This window comes from Protopterus annectens, chromosome 1.part1 (assembly GCF_019279795.1).
Source record: "Protopterus annectens isolate FY-2018-M chromosome 1.part1, PAN1.0, whole genome shotgun sequence".
Taxonomy (NCBI): Eukaryota; Metazoa; Chordata; order Ceratodontiformes; family Protopteridae; genus Protopterus; species Protopterus annectens.
Genome location: NC_056726.1, coordinates 965,904,929 through 965,931,321, shown reverse-complemented (window position 1 = coordinate 965,931,321; position 26,393 = coordinate 965,904,929). Strand labels below are relative to the sequence as shown.

General features: G+C 39.9%; 1 protein-coding gene across 2 annotated transcripts in view; it reads left to right on the top strand.

Moving 5' to 3' along the window:
- The window catches only part of ATP6V1C2 (ATPase H+ transporting V1 subunit C2), a 455,055-nt gene that overhangs the window by 275,971 nt on the left and 152,691 nt on the right, over positions 1-26,393 (top strand). For both annotated transcript variants that reach the window (XM_044079287.1, XM_044079294.1), the window contains exon 7: positions 14,649-14,742. In XM_044079287.1, the coding sequence (XP_043935222.1) occupies positions 14,649-14,742 (94 nt within the window). The remainder of the gene's footprint in view (positions 1-14,648; positions 14,743-26,393) is intronic.

Below are 26,393 nucleotides of genomic sequence, written 5' to 3'. Positions count from 1 at the left end.
AACTTCTGGGCTCATTTAGTTTAGAGAGCCCATTAACTTTTTTGGTTGTACTTATTTGTTAAAAAAAAAAAAGGAGTTGTAGTAAATCGTGATAGTTATTAGCTTCTGGTATCAAGCCTGTTCTAGTCAAGGGCTTCTGTTCATAGTTTTAGGCTTGTTTAATTTAGAGAACCATTTAATCCAAACTTCTTGTTGTGTTGCCTCTTTTCTGTCATGTCCACTAAGCAGTCAAAAGATAGCAAACTCTCTGGGTTTAAAAAGTGTGGAAAATGAAGCCAAAAACAGGGTGCATTTGGAGAGAAAAAATAAACTGATACTCAGAGGATTATTAAAAACCGTTTTTTTCAGAGGCTATTGAAGGTGGTCAGGGTCCTTCAAAATCGGGGCATTCCCCCTCGTCCAAATCAGACAAAGTTGGAAAGAGATAATCTTCTTCTTCGGACTGTCAGTTGGTGCCGACAAAAAAAGTGCAAAAGATGTCAACTTTGGACCCAAAGATGGTCAGGCCCAAGAAACCTTCTACCCCAACTCCTTTAGTTTTGGAGCCATTGGATTTTCGGGTACAGAGCCAGTCCCTGGAATTGGAACCAGTATCTCCAACCTTAAGGTCACCATTACTACAGGCATCAAGATCCCCAGCTCCCTCCCCTTGATCCTCCAGGAGCATTGCAGATGATGATGTGGATCGCGTGGTGCGGAGGTTATTGCGGACACTAGTGCTGGCCAAATTGTTGTTGGATCTGATGCACAGGGCTTCGGAACTGACCCAGCCTACCCTTTTACCATCGATTCCTCCTCCGAGCCAATCCTGGACATCGGAGCCAGAATGTTAGAACTGATTGTAGTGGAACCATCAAAGTCGAGACCTGCCCCAGGATCTTCTGGCCTGGCTATTGCTCCGATATCCTTGGTATCTTCTGAGATCAAGGAGTCCAAGAGCCAATGCTCTCCGGTCAGGTCCCAGGAGGGGAGTCAGATCGGACAGTTGTCAGATCTGAACTTGCCTCTTGGGGCCTTGGCACAGGTGAGCTCGGCTCCTACCTCAGCATTGGAGACAACCTTCTTGGTTCCAGGATTCCCTCTGGTTCTTCGGAGCCATGAGTTTCCTTGGACCAGGGGTGGGGGGCTTTCAAGGTAATGAGGAGAGTGCTGTCTCAACAGACAGGTCCACTCTCAGGTCCGGACATTCTTCCCCCAAAGGCACCGGTGTCTGTCTCAGCCCCAGTGTATCCACAGAAATGCAGAGGCCCTAGGCCTCATGATGCCCCATTGGGTGAATCCCTCTCTTCTGAAACTTCTCCAGAATACCCTTCTGAAGAGGTCCCTCGAAAGAGACTATGCAAGAGGAAGCATTTAGACTCCCCAGAGGAGTCCATCACTTCTGATACAGACCTCGATGAGTCAGAAGGGTCCCCACAGTCACCTTCTGAGGATGACTCCTTCACAGACATCCTAGAAATACTTAAGCAGAGAGGTGGCTGGAAGCCTATCAACCCTTCTGAGGAGGAGTTTGTATACCTGAAGGCCTTTGGATCTCACCCTTCTGCCACTTGGGTGTCTCTGCCCTTCGACGAGCTCATAGAAGTAGTTAGTTGAAAAGTGTGGGAGTCTCCAGACTCAGTGGAACCTGTTCCTCAGGGGCTGAACAAATTTATTACTGCACCTTTAGACGAGGAGTTTCTTACCAAGGGTACCCCAGTAGATGCTATGGTGGTGGCTGCAGCCACCAAAAAGGAACTTTCAGAGACACCCTCATCTATCCATCTCCTGAACAGAGAGTCTCATATGATGGACAAATATGAAAGCGCACATTCTGTTCAGCAACTTTTGCATTCAGATCGCTAAATTATCTAACTCACTTCACTAGGCTTCAGAGAGATCTCCTGAAAGAGCTAGGAGATACTCTCCAAGGTTCAGTAGTTGCAGGGGTGTCAGACAAGGTTTCCTGTCAGCTCTCTCCCTTAACCTCAGTGGTCAACTCCTCCATGAGGCTCATTTCTTATGCAACAGATAGAGACAGCAGGGCAGTGGGTTCAAGAATTGAGACATTCCTGGATGCACTTGTGTGACTTTGTGGACCATTTTAAATCTTCTTTTTTTAATGCCCCTTTCAATGGCTTATCCTTGTTCAGGCTCATAGCCAAAGACACACTAACCAGGTGTGAACAGGATGGAAAGACTCTCTCTGCCAAGGGAGTCTGTTTTTCCCTACATACCAAACCTTACCCAAAAACTCAGAAGGGGGGAAAATGTGGTTTCAGAAATCCCAGAGAGCTTTCCAGGGCACATGTGGTGATTCTTCCCCCAGGCCAGAGGGGGGAGTGCCAATGGGAGATGCTGACCATGTGGCAGAGAAAGTCCACAAAATCAGGGCAACAGGGAATCTTTCCATGGTAAGTTCTGTCAGCGGTCCTGAAAGGAGGCCCATTTGTCCATCTCTGGAGGCAGTTAGGGGTTGTTTATGTTTGTACCTAGAAGCCTGGCTAAAAACAACAAAAGTCAAGTGGGTAGAAAACATTGTATCCAGAGGCTACTGTGTACCCTTTTCTTTCCCCGTCCCAAACATAAAAACATCCTGGATATCCCACCCAGTCAAAGGGAATAGGCAACTCTAGAAATACAAAAGTTGCTAGACAAAAGAGTCATTCAGACAGTCCCTGCAGACCAAATAGGATCCGGAACTTACTCGAAGTTCTTTTTAGTTCCAAAGAAAACAGAGGACTGGAGACCCATCTTGGATCTTAGCAAATTAAACAAATCAGTAAGAAAGTCAAAGTTCTGGATGTTAACACTGCAGTCAATACTTCCATTTCTGGGACAAGATGATTGGATGTGCTCTATAGACCTCCGGGATGCGTACTACAACATAAAAATGGGCAGGCAGTGCAGGAGTCATTGGCACTTTCAGCTGGGAGCCAATCATTACCAGTTTCGAGCTCTGCCCTTTGGTCTCACTACAGCCTCCAGAGTGTTCACCAAGTGTAATGCAGTGGTCATGGCTCAATTGAGATGCCTAGGATTCCAAGTGTTTCTGTACCTAGATGACTGGCTCCTAACCACCACCACCAAGCATCTACTAACAAAAGTGAGGGACACCACCTTACAGCTCTGCTGTAACCTAGGAATCACAATAAATTACAAAAAATCTGCCTTGTTGCCATCTCAGCATATTATTTTTACAGGAGCAGATCTAGATACAACAAAAATGATGGCAAAACTTCCCCCCAAAAGAGTTCAAGTCCTACGACATCAGGTCATAAACCTACTTTCCAAGAAAAAAGTACAAGCCAAAACAGTCCTGAAAGTCTTCGAGACCATGGCAGCAGCAATAACGCTGATTCCATTAGCACGTCTGCACATGAGAATTCTACAGTGGCTACTGTTCACTCAGTGGTCCATGCAGGAACTGCCCATGTCCCACCAAATTTTGATAACAGAATCTTGCAAGAGAGACCTTCGTTGGTGGCTTCACTCCACTCATGTGACATTAGGTCGACCGTTAGCCACAGTGACCACAGACACTTCCCAGGTAGGGTGGGGCATTATCTGGGAAAGACAGTCCAAGGCACTTGGCAGGATCATGAGGCCCATTTGCACATCAATGTCCTAGAGATGAGAGCAGTGCTTTTAGTGTTGCAAGCATTCTAGGACTCCCTTCCACTGCAAACTATTGCAATACAGACAGACTCAGCAGAGTGATTCTGATGCCTCACAACTGATCCCTAAAACAGGAAGTGGCGGAAAAGATTTTCTGCAAATGGGGCCAGCCTTGTTGTGACCTTTTTGCCACATCCATGAACACCAAATGCAGCAGCTACTTTGCCTTAATCCCCCCTCTGTGGGGAGTCACCAAGGGATGCACTTATCCATGATTGGCCCTTGGGTCTCCTCTACAGTTTTCCTCCCTTTCCATTGATACCCAAAGTTCTTCAGAAAGCCAATTACTTAGGAAGGAACTTGATAGTCATTGTCCCATACTGGCCTCATCAAACCTGGTTCCCCTTCCTTTGGCCTCATCTTCAGCAGGAGCCCTGGATTCTGGACCCAGTTCCGGACCTTCTGATTCATGCATCAGGCATGCTCCATCCCTCCCTTCAAACTCTCAAATTGACAGCTTGGCTGCTCCAATTCCAAACATAGCCAGGCTCCCAGACCTTTCTCCATCAGTGAAACATATCTTGATCTCATCTCATAAGACTTCAAAGAGGAAGTTATATGCCAGCAAGTGGAAGAGATTTTCATCTTCGGCTTTGAATAACTGCATTGATCCCTTCTCTGCCCGTACCTTCCATTCTTGAATTCCTGACAAAGCTATTTAATGAAAGTGCAGCTGCAGCTACTATTCAAGTGCAGTTAGCAGTGATTTCTAATTTCCACATAGGTGAATCAGGGCCAAATGTAATATCCCACAGACTTTGCAAGGCCTTTCTAAAGGGAACTGTTTTATTAAGAACACCCATTAAAGCCCCTCCAGCACCATGGAACCTAAACTTTGTTTTATCTCGTCTGATTCTTCCCTCCTTTGAACCTTCATCATCCTGTGATCTAAAGTTTTTAAGTTGGAAGACAATTCTTTTGATAGCCATCACTTCTGCTAGAAGAGTGTCAGAACAACAGGCATTGTCAATAAAGCCTCCTTACATGTTTTTTCACAAAGATAGAATATCACTATGAACAAACCCATCCTTTCTTCCCAAAGTATGCTCAGAATCTAATTTGAACCAGTCCATAGACCTACTAGTTTTTTCCCCAACTATGGCAGCAAGGCAGAATATATGCTATACCAGCTAGATGTACATAGGCAGTTATGCTTCTACTTACATAGGACAAAGGACTTCAGAAAATCTGATCAGTTATTTGTATCATTTTCAGACTACAAGAAAGGTGCTCCTGTATCAAAAGTCACTCTTTCAAAATGGTTGTCAGATTTTATTACCTTTATTTAGAAATCTCAACACAAAGAACTCCCCGAAAAATTTAAAGATCAGTCTACAAGAGCCATAGCAACCTCTTCTGCCTTTCGGGTGAGACTTCCAATTGATACCATTTATGCTGCAGCAACTTGGGCAAGGCTTCATACCTTTATCACTCATTGCAAAGTGGATTTGGCCTCCAGGAACAGGGCCTCTTTTGGGTGCCACTGTTCTGAAGAATATTCTCCCATGAGCCACCCAAGAAATATGGTGCTAGGGACGCTGTCCCAACCAGTGAAGGTTGAAGGTGAGATAGGACAACATCATATCTCTGCTATCCTTGCATTTTGTGTTGCTCATAGAATTGTGATGTTTCTTACAAGGTATGCTGCTCCTCCCATGCATCTTCTATCTTAGTTACTTGGTAATAAGACTGCTTCCTTTTTATTTCCAGTCCCTTCAGCAAAAGTTTTATTCTGTGTCTTGGCCAACCTCCAATAAAGCAAAGGCTGTGTGGTTGCCCTGCACTGTGAGACCCTGCGTCGTTGGAACACAAGTGTTTTCAGCTACACTAGTATATGTTAGAGTTGTATTTAATCTGTCCTCTAAACTGAAGACATTTTGCTATAGCCTTTTACTGTAAGCGTGCACACTACTGCCCCCCCCCCCCCATTTTTTTCTCTTCCTATTGTACTCCTAGGTCAATTACTTAAAACTACTTTCTTTCTCTTGGAAAAGGTTTACCTATGTACTTGCAGCCCATACTTCAACTGTTTTTCCCTATAGACATGATGGTTATTTTCACCACACTGTAGTAGATTAGTACCACACGATTTGTAGTTATTAGGAAGATACTGCACTAAACTGACCTGGAATTGACTGAGCTTGGTTTTCCTGATTGTTTTCTTAGAAGCTGGCCTGGTCCAGTTTTTCTGGCTCACAACCTTGTATTACTTTGTGTCTATCCCTCTCCCCCACATTGAATCTGGGATATTACTAGGACCCACTGATGTAATGTTTTTAGCTCTGGAGAGTGCAGTGAGGACTTGTTTTTTAGGGATAGTGGGGAGAGAAATGGTTGAGGGTATTTTCTGGAAGGGGGACTTGGGGTGACAGGGGGTGAAATTGGAGCTAAATTTATCAACTAGCAAATTTGCTACATCCCCCGGTTCAGTATAGAAAGTTCCATTTACTATTAGTTCAGCACACTCCCTTTAAGGTTGCGTACATAACTGAAAAATGCCTTATGTTATCCTTAGCCTGGGAGGCTATTTTTGCCTTGAAGGTGGCTTTGGTGGACTTGATTAGTCCATTGAGTTGCTTGCTGAGAGATTTTTTGCCTTTTGGACATAGCCCTTCCTATTTTTGAACCAAATGTTCTTTCTTTTGTTGTACAACTTATTTATACTGTGGGTCCACCAAAGGGGCTTGTTTTTTAGAATTTGCCCTAATTTTATTTCAGTTCAGTATGCTGTTTCTATACAGCTATTTACGTGTTTGTAAAGGGTTTCCATAAACACTTCCGCATAGGCCACTGTGTTCTCTGAGTTTGGGGGGGGGTGGCTTTGAAGTTATCTGTGCCTTCACTTAGTAGGAGGTAATTAGCCTTGGACTAAACATAAACATAAATGAGAAAAGCTAAAAAGGTCTCTTGTTTATGTAAGGACATGTTAAGTAACTCTATATACTTCCAGAAAGATTACGCATCAACATTAATTTCACGCCGTAATTCAGACCTGCATTAGGACATTCTTTTATAGTGGCATTTATGAAATACTTGTTACAGCTGAGTTTCTGAATTCTAATTTCTTCCTTGATTTTTAGGCACATAAGATATAACTAAACATGTAATGCAAATACCACTAATGTTATTTAACCAAATATTAAAGGCTTCTGTGCATGCATGCCCACCTCACATACTAAAACATTTGTAGTTTAGTTTTGTTTTTAAACAGCAGAAATTAAAAGTTAAAACACCCCATAAGGCTGGCATTCTGTCAGGTTTTTGGGCAGTTTCAGCAGTCAGATGGTTAAACTAGGTAGACTGCTACTGTACTCTACATAAGGCAGTACAAAATTAATGATCCCCGACTCATATTTTCTTAATTAATCATATGATGCTTCGCAATTTAAGTATGGAAATGGAATGCCATCTGCAATAATTAATGAGATTCTAGGCAGTCCTGTGGTGTTTTGAGACAAGCTATGTCAGGCAGCAGAAAAGCAGCATGGAATTTCCTTTCTGATGTGTGTAAAATTATGTGCACAAAGGCTCCTCCTTATCTGTCCAATAGCTTAACAAAAAATAGGCTTTTGTTTGCATGCCTGTTTGCTCAAGACAGTTTAGACTGCACCATTGTATGGCACTGGTTTACCGTTCTCCAAAGTTATTAATTTATGCTTAAAATAATATTGGTTGGAATGATGAGACACTGTAACTTATAAAGCAACAACATGCTGCAGAACTAGAAGCTGCTAAGACTGCATAGCGGGATTGTTTCAATATGCCCTTAGATGACAGTAAGTTTGGAATTGTGCCAGCAGCTTACCAGATAGACATGGCACAGGGGAGGTGGAGTCTATCCCATGACTCTTTAGGCATGACAGATAAACTAATCTTGGACAAGATGCTAGTATGTCATAGGACACACACACACACACACACACACACACACACACACACACACACACACACACACACACACACACACACACACACTATATCTCTCAACTTCTTCAGTTTACATTTGAATGATAGTATCCCACAATTCCATTGGAGTGGGCAGGATTACATGATTAGGTATGCAGATTTCATGTTAATCAGCATCCAGATTTTTTTGTGCAGATTTTTGATGTTTCAAGGTTGAGAGGTATGGGGGTGGTTGTCTTCCCAAAGTGTATAATTATGCATTTTTTGCAGTAAGTTTTAGGCTATGATTCTGGCACCGATTATTTGTCTGTGTCAGACCCTCCTGGAGGATATCTGCATCTTTGGGGAATTCATTGATTGCACTCAACTTGCAGTCATCAGCAGATTTAGTCAGCCAAAGACTCTCTACTTTTGCCTTTATTTCAGAGAAGTATATTGTGAACAGGAGAGATCCCAGTACCAGACCCTGTGGCACACCACTAGTAACAGGCCTCTTGGTGGAGGTGGATTTCTCCACCCTAACTTCATGTGTCTTGTCTGTGAGCCATTTGATTATTCATTAAGTGACACAGGGATTTATGCCTAAACTCGTGAGTTTGTTTAGAATACCTAACTAAGGCATTGTGTCAAATGCCTTTGCCAGTTCAAGATGGGCAGAATGTACCATTTTGCCCTTGTCCATGGCTCTTGTGACTATTTCGAAGATGTTTAGTAGGTATGACCTGCCCTTGATAAAACTGAACTGGGTTGGATCCAGTGTTTGAAAATTTCCTATATCTTTGCTTATCAGGTCCATGATAATTCTTTCCATGGCTTTGATATAAAACTAGACAAATGTATGGATCTGTAGTTCCCTGGTTCTGTTGATGGTCCACCTTTGTGTAGAAGGATGACCATTGGAGCACTCCATTCTCTAAGGCAAAGCCTGTCTGGAGGCTGTGGCTGAGTAGAGATTCAAGTAGGCCTGATAGGCCATGTTTCAAGCTATTTAAGAGGCAAACTGGGATAGTACTAGGACCCACTGATGTAATGTTTTTAGCTCTAGAGAGTGCAGTGAGGACTTGTTCTTTAGGGATAGTGGGGGGAGAAATGGTTGAGGGTATTTTCTGGAGGGGGGGACTTGGGATGACGGGGGGTGAAATTGGAGCTAAATTTATCAACCAGCAAATTTGCTATATCCCCCGGTTCAGTATAGGACGTTACATTTACTATTAGTTCAGCACACTGTTGGGTATTCACTTTAAGGTTGCGTACATAACTGAAAAATGCCTTATGGTTATCCTTAGCCTGGGAGGCTATTTTTGCCTTGAAGGTGGCTTTGGTGGACTTGATTAGTCCCTTGAGTTGCTTGTTGAGACTGATGGAGGTTTTTTGCTTTTTGGACATAGCCCTTCCTGTTTTTGAACCAAATTTTCTTTCTTTTGTTGTACAACTTGTTTATACTGTGGATCCAGCAAGGGGGGGGGGGCTTGTTTTTTAGAATTTGTCCTAAGTTTATGTCACTTTGGTATGCTATTTCTATACAGCTATTTACGTGTTTGTACAGGGTTTTCACAAACACTTCCGCATAGGGCACTGTGTTCTCTGAGTTTGGGGGTGGGTGCTTTGAATGTATCTGTGCCTTCATTTAGTAGGAGATAATTAGCCTTGGAAAAGTTCTTAAAGGTTCTGGGGTTTGCTCAGAGTTCTGAATTTATACTTTTTCAGAAGTTACCGCTTTGTGATCTGATCTGACCAGTAAGGACATTGCACAAGGAGGGGTGCAAAGTTGCCTAATATTCTTGAGTACCAGATTCAGGATATTTGCACTCCTAGTAGGTGTGCAGACTAACTAATCCAGGGTGTTTGCATTGAGAAAATCTCGGAATCTTTGAGGCTGCATGTTAGTGGGTGTATATATGTGTCCCAGTTTAGGGTGGGATCGTTGAAATAACCCATGAATACGGTGTTGGGCTGAATGGTGAGTGACTCCAGTACATTCATGGATGTAGCATGGTTATCCTGGGTCATTGATGGGGACCTGTAGCTAGTAAGGATATAGTATAGGACTTTACCTAAGATTAATTGAACATGAAGTAGCTCAAGCATGTCATATTGCTTGACCAATCTTGAAGTGTGCTTACTTTTTATGTAGATTGACACACCTCCACCTCCTTTCCCTTCTTGTGTGGCAGCTGGTTTAAATGTGTGCAAGATGTTATAGCCTTGTATTACTTGGGTGCCTTCCACAGCTTTAAACCATGTCTCAGTAACTGCACAGATATCAATGCCCTACAGGAGTGTTCCCAAGGGGCAGAGCTTCTTTTTGAGACTCCTAGCTTTGTGCAGTAACACTTTTAGTTTATCTTGCATAGAATTTACTATGTTGGAAGATTTATCAGATTGGCATTGCCTAAAAAGGCACTATAGCAGTGGAATTATGTTTTGGTCAATATCTGAAAACATAGTAGGGACAGGTGCAGACCATCCCTGGCAAAGCAGCATAGTCTGCTGAACATGTCCTCCTAAGATGACAAATATTGGACCCCCTTAGAATGACATCAGTAACTAAGCCAATTGTTAAAGTCAGTCATAGGTTTATAGGTTGGTACTAGGCTATCGGCCCTAGAGCCTATATAAGCATAGCCATAACAATTCCCTGGCTATTCCTTCCCAGAATATTTACTTCCCTGGTCCCCTGTTTAGCAGGGTGACTGACATGATCCCTGGGGTGAATTTCCTATCTCCCATCCAATCATCAAGGTTCCTTTTGAAGAGGGCCAAGGAGGACCTCTGCTTGACATGTATGGGCAGTCTATTCCAGAGTATGGGGAGTCTCTGGGTCAGGAACCTATCCCTCAAGCATGTTTTGTTCATTGTGATGACCAGGTTTAGATCCCTGGAGCATATGGCTCTGAGGGATTGAGATTTCTTTAAGTGGAGCATGTCCAACAGCTCTGGGTTTGACATGGCCTTGTATGTTAAGCAGAGATCACCTCTGAGAAGGCGATATGCGACAGAGTATAGCTGAAGGTTTTTTACACGGTCAGCATAGGGCATCTGCTTTAGGTTTGTGATTCTTTTAGTGGGGTATCTCTGTGGCCTTTCCATTTGTTGCAGATGTCTTGTGAGATACATACCAAATGGGGCGTTGTACTCTATAATGGGTCTAATGAAGGATGAGTACACTGGGACAATGACCTCCTTTTTTCTGAATGAAAAGCCCTTAGTTATGAGGTGTGCCACATAGAAAGATTTCCTGACTGTTGTGGCAATGTGGTTGTCGAAGGTGAGACCACTGTCCACCTGTGTCCCTAAGTCCCTTATCACACTTTTGGCGTTTACTGTACTGCCACTTATGTGGTAATTCATGAGTACATGTTTTTTCCCAACAGGGATAACTATACATTTCTTGGCATTTAGCTTGAGCCCGTGGTTCTGGAACCAAGCATATGTTTCTGTAAGGCCCTTTTGTTGAATATCCACATAATTTGGGAATTCAATAATGGCTCCCAGTTTGCAGTCATCTGCAAACTTTGTTAGCCAGAGTGCCTTAGTGCTGGCCTGTACTTCAGAGAAGTAGATGCCAAACAAAAGCGGTCCCAGGACTGAACCCTGAGGTACTCCACTTGTCCCTTATCTGGAGCTGGATTTTGAGTCGGCTACTTTTACAGTGTGGGTTCTGTCAGTAAGCCAGTTGGCAACCCATCAAGTGATGTAGGGATTAATGCCCAGCTTAGTAAGTTTATCTATGATTCCAGATTGGGGGATGGTGTCGAAGGCCTTGGCAAGGTCCAGATAGGCTGTGTGGACTGCCTTGCCCTCGTCCATGGCTTTGGAGACTGATTCAAAGAAGTCAATCAGGTTGAGGAGACAAGATTGGCTCTTTATGAAACCAAACTGGGTGGGGTCCAGTGTTTGAAGGTTGCCAATGTCTTTGTTTATAAGTTCCATGATAATGCGTTCCATGGCTTTGCAGATCAGGCTCATCAGACTGATGGGACAATAGTTCCTGGGATCCAAGGTGGATCCCCCCTTGTGGAGTGGGATAAGTGTAGCTGTGCACCACTCATTGGGCATAAAGCCTGAGGTAAGGCTATGATTAAACATGACACTTAGGTGGGGTGCCAGTTCATTTTGTAGTTCATGTAGTACACAGCCCAGGATGTCATCTGCTCCCATGGATGCTGTATTCTTAGCTTTGGAGAGTGGTTTCTTCTGTTTATCTTGTGGTATCATCCTTGGAAAAGGTAAAATGCTGCTCATTATTAGGTTCATACCTGCATGGGACACAATCTGAAAGCTGTGTCATGGCTCTTTTTATATAATCCAGGAAGGTAACAAGAAACATCATCCCTGGGTGGACTCATACCACCAACCTTTCAGTTAACAGCTGAACGCTCTAACTGATTGTCCCTTGGTGCTGGAAAAAAGTAACAAGACTTTGGACAGGGGGAGCTTGGGAAAATTTTGGGAATATTGCAAACTTTATTATCAGCTCAGTCATAAAACCAACTATCCCCAGGTCTGAATAAATCTATCAGTATTGCTAGCACTCTTAAAATGGAGGCAGCAAGACTATAAATTATTGTCTTGCTGTTGCAATATTTACTTCTTTTTTTAATTCTTATAAAAATATCAATCATTTTATATAATTCTGTTACAGATGTCCTATGACTGGTTTTTATCACATGATGTTTTTATCTTATGACTTTTTAGCATAAGTTTCATCACAATTACTGTATATTTAAAATGGAGTGTCTCTTAGAACTTTGTTATTTCCTGAAGAATTCTTGGCTTTTAAGACAAAAGAGGGGGGGGGGGGTTGGTGTAATGGTTAAGGTGATTACCTCACAAACAAGAGGTATAGAGCTTGATCCACAATAGGAGAAATTGGCTAGGCTTAAAATGATCCTGAAAGGCAACTAGCCTAGCCGTTACCCATGAACCTAAGAGCCAAAGCAGAGATCTAATAAGGTGAGTTCTTTGGTAAGAACACAGTGTAGTTTTTGATCTGTAGATTTCTATTTTCTTTCTTTTATGTTGTGGAGCTAATCCTGTCTTTTCTTGTTACTAGTGCCTTATAAGTAAAGCTTGCATGACATACTGTATGCTTTCTTTTTCATTAATATATTGTCAGAGCACAATGGAATGTTTATGTAACTACTATATTGTGCTTCTTCGCACATTTCTGAAAGTTACACATACTGATTTACTTTGTTATCATTTACTCTTTCCCAGTGTATAGGTGTGAAGGATTACATGTGTAATATACGAGGCATGATTATCACCCTCTGATACACAGGTAAAACATAACTTTGTTATAATAAGGGTCATACATGAGGATCTAGATACAACAACTTGTAATAGTGAAGTGCTTATGTATGAGCCTCACTGTTATTAGCGAGTCTCATTCTGCCATACAAACAACTGCCACTGCAGTGCTTTTGGAAACCTAACAGTTCTGAAAGCTGCTAATGTACTTCAGGCTGCCTCCATATACACACTCAAAAATGTCAGATAGTGTAAAGTATCTAATACCTTTTAAAGCTGTTAGCTGATTAGAGGTACACCTCACTGCAATTTCTGAGTCAGTGTAAGATATGTTATTGTTTTTAAAGCTGTTAGATGCTTCTTGTTCCTGCACTTTTGTAACTGGTACTACTTTGGGGCAGCTCAATCTCAGCTTTGAAAGCATATGAGGGTGGGAGGATGGCATAATGGTTAAGGTGTTTACCTTACAGATGCAAGGTGTAGGGTTTGATTCTCACATGGTGTAATTGGCTAGTCTTGAATGGCTCACAAGGGCAGTTAGCTTAGTTCTAACCCATGACCAACTGGTTATGATAATCTTCTGTATTAGCCTTAGTGGCTTAGAATCCTATGCATGAGTTAAACACATAATATAATTTTAATATAATTATAATGTTAATACATGACACGTATGCTTATCGGCATACACACACACACACACACACACACACACAGCAAAAAAAAAAAAAGAAAAGAAACAAAAATGTGTCATAGCAGGGAAAGTGAAACTTGAGTTACGTAATGTATGTGTAAGTAGCATATATGAGAGGCATAACAAAGGTTGTGATGCTTACTTATCTGAAGTCCCATGTTGGCTCTGACAGAAGATGCCATTCTGGTTTGGCTGGAGGAGAGCTTAGAAACTGGAGTTTATTACCTGGGAGTCACTTTTACTGCTATTTCTACATCAAGCTCCACTAAGACCGATGAACATATGGGATGTGGTATCCTTAGCAAGGTGCAGATGGGAGAAAAAAGGATTCTACATCCAGTTGTACCTCTCTGCACCTATCTGCATTTTCTCAAACCATTTTATCAGAGCAGAATTTTTCTATGAAGGCACTCAAAAGGGGTAACAGAAATTTCCAAAGTGGGAATACACAGGTGTTCTGTAGCTCTCGAAGAAAAAAATTAAAACTTATAATACAACCAAAACTATACTTTTGTGAGTTTTCATTCTGACTTCCTTTATTCCAGTAGACTGTTTGCGTTTACTCCAGAGCCCCACCCCAGTCTTCCTCCAAGGACTGAGAGGGTCTAAGGATACAGGCTGGCACATGATAGCCATTACGTTATAATGTTCACTGAGTGGGACTATGTAACAGACTACCGAGTCTGTTCTGTTTCTGTCATAGGATTTCTGTGTTTTTAAACTGATTTTTTATTTTTATAAACATCACACATTTCACTGCAAAAAATGAACTGTTTATTCCTTAGGGTTTAGACAAACTGAGACAAATTATATGCTTGCTTTTTGATTTGTGTGTTTGTGAACAATTACTGTCACCTAAGTTAATGACTGCAGTGTGACCCTTCACATATATATTATAATCAAGTGTTCATATCTAAGCAGGATTTGAGAGTAAGTGCAGTGTGCTTGCACAGTTGTACAAATTATTAATATAATATGTCTGAATAAAGTAACATGAGCGTGAATCTTTTTGTACCTACGGAATTCATAAAAATAAGCTTTTTTCTGTATATTAGAAAGGTTTCATAGAATAATAAAGCAAAATAATGTTATGGAATGGTTATTTAGATATGCATTTAATAGAAAATGTACTTACATTTAGGTTTACAGTGCGTGAATTTTACTATAATGAAAATGAGCTTAAGGCTGAAAAGGAAGAAGTGACCCGATTAGCAGCAGATAAAAAGCAACAATACGTAAGTGTTTACAATGACTGCATCTGAAACAGTAATATTTGGTGCTTTTCATATATGTAAGACCATAGTAATTGATATGGTATGTTTCATTGAGCTCTGCTACTGTAACACATCCGAAAAAGATACTTTAGATTAAATTACATAAATATTGAGGTATTCTACTGAAAGGCATTCCTGAGTGGTAAAGTTCAAATTATGATTTCCCAGGATATTTGGAACTTTCCTTTCACAGTAATGGTGGCTAATCCATGCAACAGTTTAGACATGACTGTGGTTGACCTTCACTCTATAATTAGTTTTAATGGGATAAAATTAATATTATAATTTTTTTTCAAAGGAAGGGCAAGCATTTTGTGAAATGAAATTCCCTTGCTTGCTGTCTAGTATAATGTATTGTTATATATTATAACATGCCATATTTTCAGAAATTAACTGATTTTTGCAGCATGCCATATCAAAATTTCTACAATTTATAATTTCCTAATTTATAATTTTTGATTATTGTACTGAAGACAGAAGAAACAATTCTTTTTCTGCCATAAAAACTCACATGTTCACATTTTCACATTTTCAGAGCAAGTTCCTATGTCTCATTGAGGAAAAGTTGATTGTTCATAGCTAATAATCGGTATAGTGAGTACTTTATTTATCTCATTCTAATCTCCAGCTACAGATAAGCAGTTACTAGGCATGCAATCCAAGATACCATTGAGGAGCCTAGCCCAGTTTTCCAATTGCCGCATGGCACTATCTGGTTAAGTGACTTGCTCAGTCACACAGTCAGCAGATGTAGGTTCAGTAAATCAAAAGTAGACTTGGGCTATTAAGAGCTCATAGCCACAATTGTTTGTGCTAACTACCAGACTACAAACATTTTTAACAAAGTAAGTATGCTGGGCATACAGTCCCCTTTCAGGGGCGATTCAAGCACAAAGTCTGGTTAACTGACTTTCTCAAAAACACATAATAGGCAAATGGAAATAGTGGGAATCCAACCCTGGACTGCTGCATGATGTAGGTCTCACAGCACTGTCTTAAATCATTCTAGCAAGGGTGAAAAGCTGTAGCTGTAGTACTTGATTCAGATATGAGTTAAGATTTGTAATACTCAGATCTGTTGTGTATGAGTGTGTGTGAGTGCGTACATACATACATACATGTATCTATCAATCTTATACAGAGCCATAGCCATCTTATTTTTTACACAGTGCAGTTTTGCAGTCTGGTGCCCCACCAGCACCATCTTACTCATGAGTGCTAAACCTAACCCTACCAATGCCCATTAACACTACACATTATGTTATTAAAAACCCATTCCCTAACAGTACAACTAGACAAGACAAGAGAACACATACAACACCAAACATCCAAAACAGTAAATCTGTCTCCTTACCTAACCCTTGCCCTAACCCTAGAACCTGTGAACACTTGCACATATACACCATCCACTATAACTTTTTCAGTCATTCACTTTCCTGCACATTCTTACATAGAAAAAGAATAAAAAATGAGCATTCGGTCATTTGAGTATTCATTCAAATATGCTTTCAGTGTTTTCACCCCCTAAAAACTTTTCAGTCACACACACATTAAAACAATGAGTGAGAAGGTCACTGAAAAAACAGTCAGTAAAAACAAAAGGAAAACTCCAGCAAAGCTAGAACTTCCACTGAGTGACCTCCCAAACCTCTTGTATCAGAGGCACATGGGATATATGCAAATGATCCTTATGAACATCAGATGTTTCAGCTAATTGGCAATTCTGAATGCCCATGACTTGTTTCATCATTTTAATGGACAATTTCAGGCCATTAATAAAGCAAACCCCACTAGCTGTGGATATGCATATTTTGGCCTTGTTATCATATCCGGCCTTAAGCATAGGCAACTAGGCGACCGCCTAGGGCGCTGCTCTAGCAGGGGCACTTTTCCAGTATTTATTTGGTGTAGGTAGATCAGGATAGGGGCACCAGATGGTGTGGTGGGGGATGCCATAGAGCCCTTTTGCCTAGGGCACCAGTTGACCTAAGGCCACCTCTGCTTGTTATGACCTCATCAGCACAGCACAAGCAGAGTGTTTGACTAAGCATTAGAAACACAGGGCTGATATACCCAGCTGATGTCTATTATCATTAGGGTCACTGCAAAAATAACTTGATTCATTTAAAGCATGTGTAAGAGGGAGTTGCACCCCCAGACATATATATATGTTGGCAAACTGTTTTCTATCTCTTGGGGCTAAAAATGACTCTCATTATGACTTTTTTATATTTAGAAAAGAGGTCTTTTCTGTATTTCTTTCTTTCCCATGTTTGCCAATCATCAAGTCCCTGATGTGACTCATGTTCCTTTGTTCCCCATATCTGGGGTAAGAAGCAGTCATAGCACAGTCATTAGCCAGGTAGCCATGAAGGTGTTTTTTTTTTTTTGTTTGTTTTCTTTCCCTAACACTCTTCCCTAGCATCTGAGCTGAGCACTTGCAGACATGGGGGTCCTCTATATCTTCCCCTGCAAGCCTGCATGTTGTTGCCCATGATCCCTGTAGGCTAACACATGGACCAAGCTTGTTTGAGTCAAGCACATGCCCCCACTGCTTACAGTGGAAGGTGTGCACCTCTCTTGACAGGGTGTGCCAGCACCACAGTAGACCTGATTGCCTCCCTCCCCACAAATGGGCTAAGACAACATCAGCTGCACAGTCCAACCCTCCCTCTTATCTCCTCCAGGGCAGTTTATGGACTAATCCCAGATCATATGAGCTGCAGCCACGGTTTATCCCTCTATGCCAAGCAGCTGACAAAGTGGGCCCTTTCTGATATTTCATTTGAAACTAAAAATAATTTATTTAATATGTTGGAACATTTGGAGAATAAAGGAGTATCACTTCAGTCTGAGTATATGAGTTAATAAGTCTGGCTTACTAGAAAGTTAAGAAATGGCTTTGTTGACAAGGAAGTTGTAAAGATAACATTAAAATGCTTTGAGGCTATTGCTGAGTTTAATAAAAAGAGAAATTTTAGGAATTTCAACTGGAGTCAGGATAGATATACGACTGAAAATGTGTGATACACAGCTGAATCACATTTCATGTGTTATATAGAGTAACATGAATTGCTGTACTTCTAGGTAAGCAAAGCAACCTATGAGATTATATTTACATGGTAATACTGACATTTAATAGGAAATTTATGAATTTGTACAGCAGTTTGAAATAAGTCTTTATATCAACTGTTTAAACATCGATTGTGCCCCTGGTTAAAGGGCAAATCCCCTCTGTAAAAACAAAAGGTTTCTCTTCCTACTCTATATGTTCATTATTTGTATCACCAGGCTGAACCTGAAAAAGATCCCCATGGATCAGTGTTCTACTCTGGTTAACAGACATAACTAAAGTAAAATACAATAAATTGTCCAAAGAAAAAGGATATGAAATCTTCGAGGAGAAACGGCTTGGGAAGGAAAAAATGTACTGATAAATCTACATACTATGAAATCCTGGGAACCTACAGATAGATTGTATAATAACAAATGAAAGTGAGTTCAATCAATCTGATGAAATGAAGTCAGATATTATATATTGTTGAAATGGATACAACAATTAAAGAAAATAAACACTTGCTGAATATATGAATAAGTAGTAAATCCATTAGATAAAGATTTCAAATTGAGTAGTATAGTTTGTTAATTTGGCTGGGAACAATGCTTATTAGTGGCTTTATTAATAAAAGGAAATATCATCATCATCTTTTGGCTTTTCCTGTTAGGGGTCGCCACAGTGGATCATCTCTTTCCATTTCTTCCTATCCTCTGCATCTTGCTCCGTCACACCAACCGCCTGCATGTCCTCTCTCACCACATCCGTAAACCTTATCTTAGGCCTTCCTCTTTTCCTCTTACCTGGCAGATCCATCCTTAGCATCTTTTTCCCAATATACCCATCATCCCTCCTCAGCACATGTCCAAACCAACGCAGTCTCGTCTCTCTTGCTTTGTCTCCAAACTGTCCAACATGAGCTGACCCTCTAATATACTGATTCCTAATCCTATCCATCCTAGTCACACCGAGTGCAAATCTTAACATCTTTAACTCTGCCACATCCAGCTCTGACTCCTGCCTTTTTGTCAATGCCACTGTCTCCAACACATAACATAGCTGGTCTCACTACCCTCTTGTAGACCTTCCCTTTCACTCTTACTGGTACCCGTCTGTCACAAATCACTCCTGACACTCTTCTCCACCCATTCCACACTGCCTGTACTCTCTTCTTCACCTCTCTTCCACATTCCCCATTACACTGAACTGTTGATCCAAAATACTTAAACTCGTCCACCTTTACCAACTCTACTCCCTGCATCCTCACCATTCCTCTACCCTCCCTCTCATTTACACACATATATTCTGTCTTAGCCCTGCTGACCTTCATTCCTCTGCTCTCTAGAGTCTCCTCAACCTGATTCCTACTCTCACTACAGATCACAATGTCATCTGCAAACATCATAGTCCACGGGGCCTCCTGGCTGATCTCATCTGTCAACCTGTCCATTACCACTGCAAATAAGAAAGGACTCAGAGCTGATCCTTGATGTAATCCCACCTCCACCTTAAATGGATCTGTCAGTCCCACTGCAGTCCTCACCACTGTCACACTACCCTCGTACATATCCTGTACCACTCTTACATACTTTTCTGCCACTCCCGACTTCCTCATACAATACCACAACTCTTCTCTAGGCACCCTGTCATATGCTTTCTCCAAGTCTACAAAGACACAATGCAACTCCTTCTGACCTTCTCTGTATTTCTCCAGTAACACTCTCAGAGCAAACATTGCATCTGTAGTGCTCTTGCCTGGCATGAAACCATACTGCTGATCACTAATCATCACCTCCCTTCTTAACCTAGCTTCTACTACTCTTTCCCATAACTTCAAGCTGTGACTGATCAATTTTATCCCTCTGTAGTTATTGCAGCTCTGCACATCACCCTTATTCTTAAAGATAGGTACCAAAACACTTTTTCTCCACTCCTCAGGCATCCTCTGACTTTCCAAAATTTCATTAAACAATCTAGTTAAAAATTCCACTGCCATTTCTCCTAAGCACCTCCATGCTTTTCCATTGGGATGTCATCTGGGCGAACAGCCTTTCCATTCTTCATCCTCTTCATAGCTGTCCTTACTTCCTCCTTGCTAATCTGTTTCACTTCCTGATTCACTATCCCCACATCATCCAACCTTCTCTCTCTCTCATTCTCTTCATTCATCAGCCTCTCAAAATACTCTTTCCATCTACTCAACACACTCTCCTCTCTTGTGAGTACCTTTCCCTCACTATCCTTTATCACCCTTACTTGCTGCACATCTTTCCCATCTCTGTCCCTCTGTCTAGCCAATTGGTACAGGTCCTTTTCTCCCTCTTTAGTGTCCAATCTCTCATACAACTCTCCATATGCCTTATCCTTAGCTTTAGCCACCTCTCTCTTTGCCATGCGCCTCATCTCCTTATACTCATGTCTACTTTCTTCATCTATTTGACAATCCCACTTTTTCTTCACCAGCCTCTTCCTCTGTATACACTCCTGTACTTCCTCATTCCACCACTAGGTCTCCTTGTCCTCCTTCCTCTGTCCAGATGTCACACCAAGCACCTTTCTAGTAGTCTTCTTTGCTAGTTCTGCTGTAGTTACCCAGCTATTCGGTAACTCTCCACTGCCTCCCAGTGCCTGTCTTAACTCTTCCCTAAACTCCACTTCACAATCACCCTTTTTTTAACTTCCACCATTTAATCCTTGGCACTGCTTTCACACTCCTCCTCCTCTTCTTGATCACCAACGTCATTCTACAGACCACCGTTCTATGCTGCTTAACTACACTTTCCCCTGCCACCACTTTACAGTCCCCAATCTCCTTCAGACTGGCCCTCCTACATAGGCTATAATCCACCTGTGTGCATCTTCCTCCACTCTTGTACGTTACTCTATGTTCCTCCCTCTTCTTAAAATACGTATTCACCACAGCCATGTCCATCCTTTTTGCAAAATCCACAATCATCTGACCTTCTGCATTCCTCTCCTTAACACCATACCTACCCATCACTTCCTCATCCCCTCTGTTCACTTCACCAACATGCCCATTAAAGTCCGCTCCAATCACTAGTCTCTCACCCTTGGGTACACTCACCACAACTTCATCCAAATCACTCCAAAATTTCTCTTTCTTATCCATCGCACACCCAACTTGTGGAGCATATGCACTAACAACATTCATCATTACACCATCAATTTTGAGCTTCATAAACATCACTCTGTCAGACACTCTCTTCACGTCTAAAACACTCTTGGCATATTGTTCCTTTAGTATAACCCCTACCCCATTTCTCCTGCCATCCACACCATGATAGAACAATTTGAAGCCGTTTCCTAAACACCTGGCCTTACTTCCCTTCCATCTGGTCTCTTGCACGCACAATATATCAACCTTCCTTCTCTCCATCATATCAGCTAGCTCTCTTCCTATACCAGTCATACTGCCAACATTCAAAGTTCCTACCCTACTGCTACACTCCTAACCTTCCTCCTCTCTTCCTGCCTTTGGGCATGCCTTTGCCCTCCTCTTCTCCTCCGGCCAACAGTAGCCCAATTTCCGCCAGCACCCTGTTGGCTAACATTACTGGTGGCAGTCGTTAACCCGGGCCTCAACTGATCCGGTATGGAAATATGAAATTTTTGGGCCATAAGTGATGTGGCAGAATTTTTACGCCAGATGCCCTTCCTGATGCAAAGGAAATATAAAAGTGGTAAATTGATTACTAGAGCAGGCAGAACTATTTTTTTATGATAAAGTGGTAAAATATTTGTGCTGTGTGTGGGAAAAATACCCAAATATGAACTATTTGGGAAAATGAATGACACAACTATAATGTGAGCAAGAGATTTTAACCTCAGTTTGGAAATGAAATGATTAGAAAAGGATAATAAATAAGAAAATAAATAAATTTGAAATTAGGTTTGACAAATAAACTGTAACAGCAGGTAGTATGGAGGTGCTCTGTCCTAGAATGTAGACTGTCATATTTTTAACAAGTTCTTGACAGTCAATGAATTTTAAAATTGAAAACCACACAAACGTAATATCAATATCACCTAAGTGAAAAGCCTTCTTGGAATAGTTCTATGGAGGCATGCCAGTCCCCTGCATATGTGATTCCACCCATCTCACAATAGAGTCATATGATATTTACATAAACTGATCACTGCTGTGTTGCCTTAACTAAATGGGTTATATCCCACTAAGGATATAACAGCCAGCCAGCTTCTAAAACTTAAGGGCAGCTTCTATATACCCAAACTGTTAGTCAGCTTGACCTGAGCTGAATAAAAAAGTTTTTGAGGATTGATGGTTGGCTAATGCTTTCCATTGCTAGGCAGATAAGTTCCCTTTCGGGAAAAAAACTTCCACATTTAATTTTTATGACAAATATTTTATTTTTTCTGTAAAAATATATTTTTAATGTAGGAAAAAGTGTTTTATTGATCAAGTGACATTTAGTAACTTTTACACAGGAGCACCTCACTTTTGTGGAAAAGAACTTTGTTTAAAAAATTTAAAGCTACTTTTTGGGGGCTGGGTTAAGTGTTTAAAGTGCATTTACTGTGTTTTTTTTGTGGAAAAAAATTACTTTTTTACTACTTACCTGTTTTACTGACTACTACTGCCAGGCTTCCCTGGGAGTTGGGCAGTTTGTTTCAACTTAACTATAGAACAAGCTTCCATTTCCTTGGTTCATTCTCCTTGCAGCCACAAAAAGATGAAAATTAATAAACAGCCTTTGCCACTACACTTGGCTGCTAAAGTACCACAGCCACAGATGGGTGAGTCTACTGTGGCCATTTCTGGTTTCTCAGCTCATTCATTTTTTTCCTTGGCTTCAAAACTACAAAAAACACAGGCCAGATAATCCAAAAATGTTTATTTCTCTCTATTAGCACCTCACCACACAGCCTTTACAGAGCATAAAAAACACAGCACAAGAATACCTTTATATAATCAAATAATTATCCAATAATTAAATAACCATATAATGAATCAATAAACCAACCACCTAATTATTACAATAACATAAAACTCAAATACAAACTTTCCAATTGCATTCTAAGTTCAGACCTATAGTGGTCAGTGTGTCATATTTTAATATAAAAGATTCTTTATATAATAACTTAGATTTAATTTCCATATTATCATACTGACCACACCAGACTTGATCTAAAACTATAGCCTGAAGTCCTTCCACATTCATAATATGATAAATCTTAAAGTGGGCTGCAATGGAGCTTTCTAATCTAGCTTTTCCAATATCCGTAAATGCTCCTGTAGTCTTACTTTGAATGCCCTTTTACTTTCTCCAATGTAAAATGTATTACATGGGCATTTCAAACCATACACTACCCCTACCAATTCACAACTAAAGTTACCTAAAACATTATATTTCTTCCCATTAATCCAATTAAAACTTCTTTCCACATACCTACAGCTACATCATCTACCACATAGAAATGTCCCTAAACTAAATACATAGCTATCAGGAGTTTCCACAGGTGACAGAAGTCACCCATGAACTATAATACCCCTAACATTCCTTCCCCTTTTGTAGTAGATACCTGTGCTCTTTTCTAATACATTACAAAAATCCTAATGTTGAATTAGAAAACCCCAATAATGTTTCACCAAACATAGTAATTCTTCACTAAAGGGGCTATACGTAGTTACAAAGAAAACTTCTGTTTACCAACATCCTTATTCCTAACCATACTATTTCCCCATTTAACTATATCAAGATTTTTGTTACACCTATTAGTAAGATTAACCACATCTTTCTTTAAACTATCCACATTGTATCTGCTCCTTACAAACATATTTATCGTATGCTGTAATTCTTCATAAAACTCCACATGATGATTACACAAATGTCTTAGTCTTAAGAACTCTCATGTGAAAGAGCAGATAAACTATGTGGAGGGTGGCAGCTACGGCCATGTAGGTATTGATTACAGTCATTGAATTTTCTACAAATTCTAGTGTGTATACCACCACCTACTCTCCCTTCCAATGTAACATCCAAAAATGTAGCTTTACAACCAATTTTCAGGTCACTAAAACATTGACCAAATCTGTTGTCGTGCAAATTTTGAATAAAATCATAAGCTACATCCAAATCCCCTTTGCAGATGAATATCAAATCATCTATAAATATGAAATATTTAATGACATATTCCTTAAAAAAATCCCATACCTAAAATATATTCTGTCTCAAACAGACCCATAAACAAATTTTCATACTTGGGGGCAAAAGATGCCCCTGTGGCAGTTCCCTGGATTTGTTGATATAAATTTCGATTAAACTCAAAATAATTATTAACTAAACAAAAATAAATTAACTCAGTAATATAAACTGACACTGGACTGCTACCTAAATAAAATGTGTGAGCTTCAAGACAAACTTATGCTGAATATTGGTGTATAAACTTACCACATCTACTGTTATCCAGTACATATTTCCCCCCAGGCCACATCTGAAATCTTTACTAAAAAAATCAAAAGTATCTGTTAAATAGGATTGCAATTTTTCAATAAAAGATAATAAATAACTATGTAAAAACAATCCAATATTCCTTGTAAAATAATTACATGCAGAAATAATTAGAAGGCCTGGAGGGTTATGCATGTCTTTATGTATTTTCGTTAAACAGTAGAAACAGGCCATAGTGCAATTTTCAATATTAAACTTTTTTCTATATCATTCTTTGAGAAGTAACCTAGCCTGTAACCCTTTTGCAGTAAACCTTTCAATTCATGTTGGGAATTTACATAATCATTCATTTCCACAATCTTATAAACAATTGTATTGTTTAAATGTTCTAAACACATTCCCAAATACTGTGAAAATCGCATAACAACTAATTTATTATCCTTATCCAAGGGTTTAAAAACAAGTTCCCTTTTACCACCCAACCCTTTCAATTGCCTTTTAGTTAAGTTAAATTCTACATTATTAATATTTGTCATAAATTCCTTGTATTTAACTTCCACATTATAATTTAACATTGCTGAAAAATGTTGAATAGTATTATGACTAAATGGTTGCATAAAATCACTTTTATATTTTGCATTACTTGTGTCTAAACAAGGGTATTCATTGACTTCCATGTCAAAGTTACAAGAATAAAAACTCATATCAGAGTCATCACTAGAACCAACAATACATTAATTTTCTTTCTCAACACTTTTAAGAAAAACAATGTTTTTAAATATATTTTTTTCAAACCAACCTAAAGATGTCACCCTTTAGTTCATATAAACAAGGGAGAACTGCAGGTACAAACGTATGTCCACAGTTGAGGAATGTAAGTTCATCATCAGTAAAAACATAGCTAGATAGATTTATAACATAATCTGAACTAGTTTAATTACAAATATGATAAAACAAGTCCTGCTGATCGCAAAGTTGTGTTCAACCATGAACCAAATAAAATTAACAAAAATGTAAAACACAGCACCACAGCAAACCAATAAAAAGCAAATGGCAAAGAGCAGTATAAAATCCAAACAGACTTTTATTTGAACACAGGTGAGCGCTTTCACGATAAAATCGCTTCTTCAGGCCATACAAAAACCCAGCAACATCTCAAATATTTAAAATACAATCAAATATCTACCAATAAAAAACATGCAGATACAATAGCCATAAAAATTTTAAAGACACCTCCTTTCTTAAGTTTATGATGAAACATTCTTGCACTCACATAGATTTTCTTGATGTAACCCTGTATAAGGGTATAGATGGAAAGCTGCATACTAAAATTTATAGAAAACCATGTTATACACATAGTTTATTTTATTTATTTATTATTTATTTTACATTTGTTGACTGGGCTAGTCCAACTGGATTTATGTCCATTTTCAGTAAAGCCCGGGAGAAAAACTCCGGTAAAACAATTTTACAAATTACAAATAATAACAACATAGTACAAAGTGTGTTGTGCAATGGGAAGAATAAAATGTAATCACATATTAATAGATCTTAACGAAATGTTAAAATAAAAAATAGTTATCTTGAACATGATAGTATGCATCCACCACATATTTTTGAAAATGTGGTAAGAGGTAAACTTTTAAGAGTTTCTAGACTCCATGACCAGGAACAAGAATTTGAAACAACTATGTGTTCCACTAGTATGGAATTTATAGAACGTGGTTATACACCTTTTGAAGTTAGTAAAGCATGTGAGAGGGTTAAGTCGGACAGAGTAGTAGACATCCGTTTTTTTCACGTAAAGAAAACATAAGAAAGACTGCCCATAATTATTGTTATAGTGATGTAGCTTATTGTATGACTTAGTACTGACAGCATAGATATAAAAAATATTATCACAAAAAATTGTCATAGTTTATCCTCTGATCCTACTCTATGTGAGGTTGTCAGTGCAGTTCCAATTTTTGTTTATAAAAATAAAAAATTGTTGAAAAGACAGCTCTGTTTTCCTAATACAAGTAAGCTAAGGCAACCTAGTATTAGAACAACTAGTTTTGGCACTTCTATCTGTGGCAAATGCACTTTTTGTAAATGCATTGATGTATCTAATACATTTATTCAAC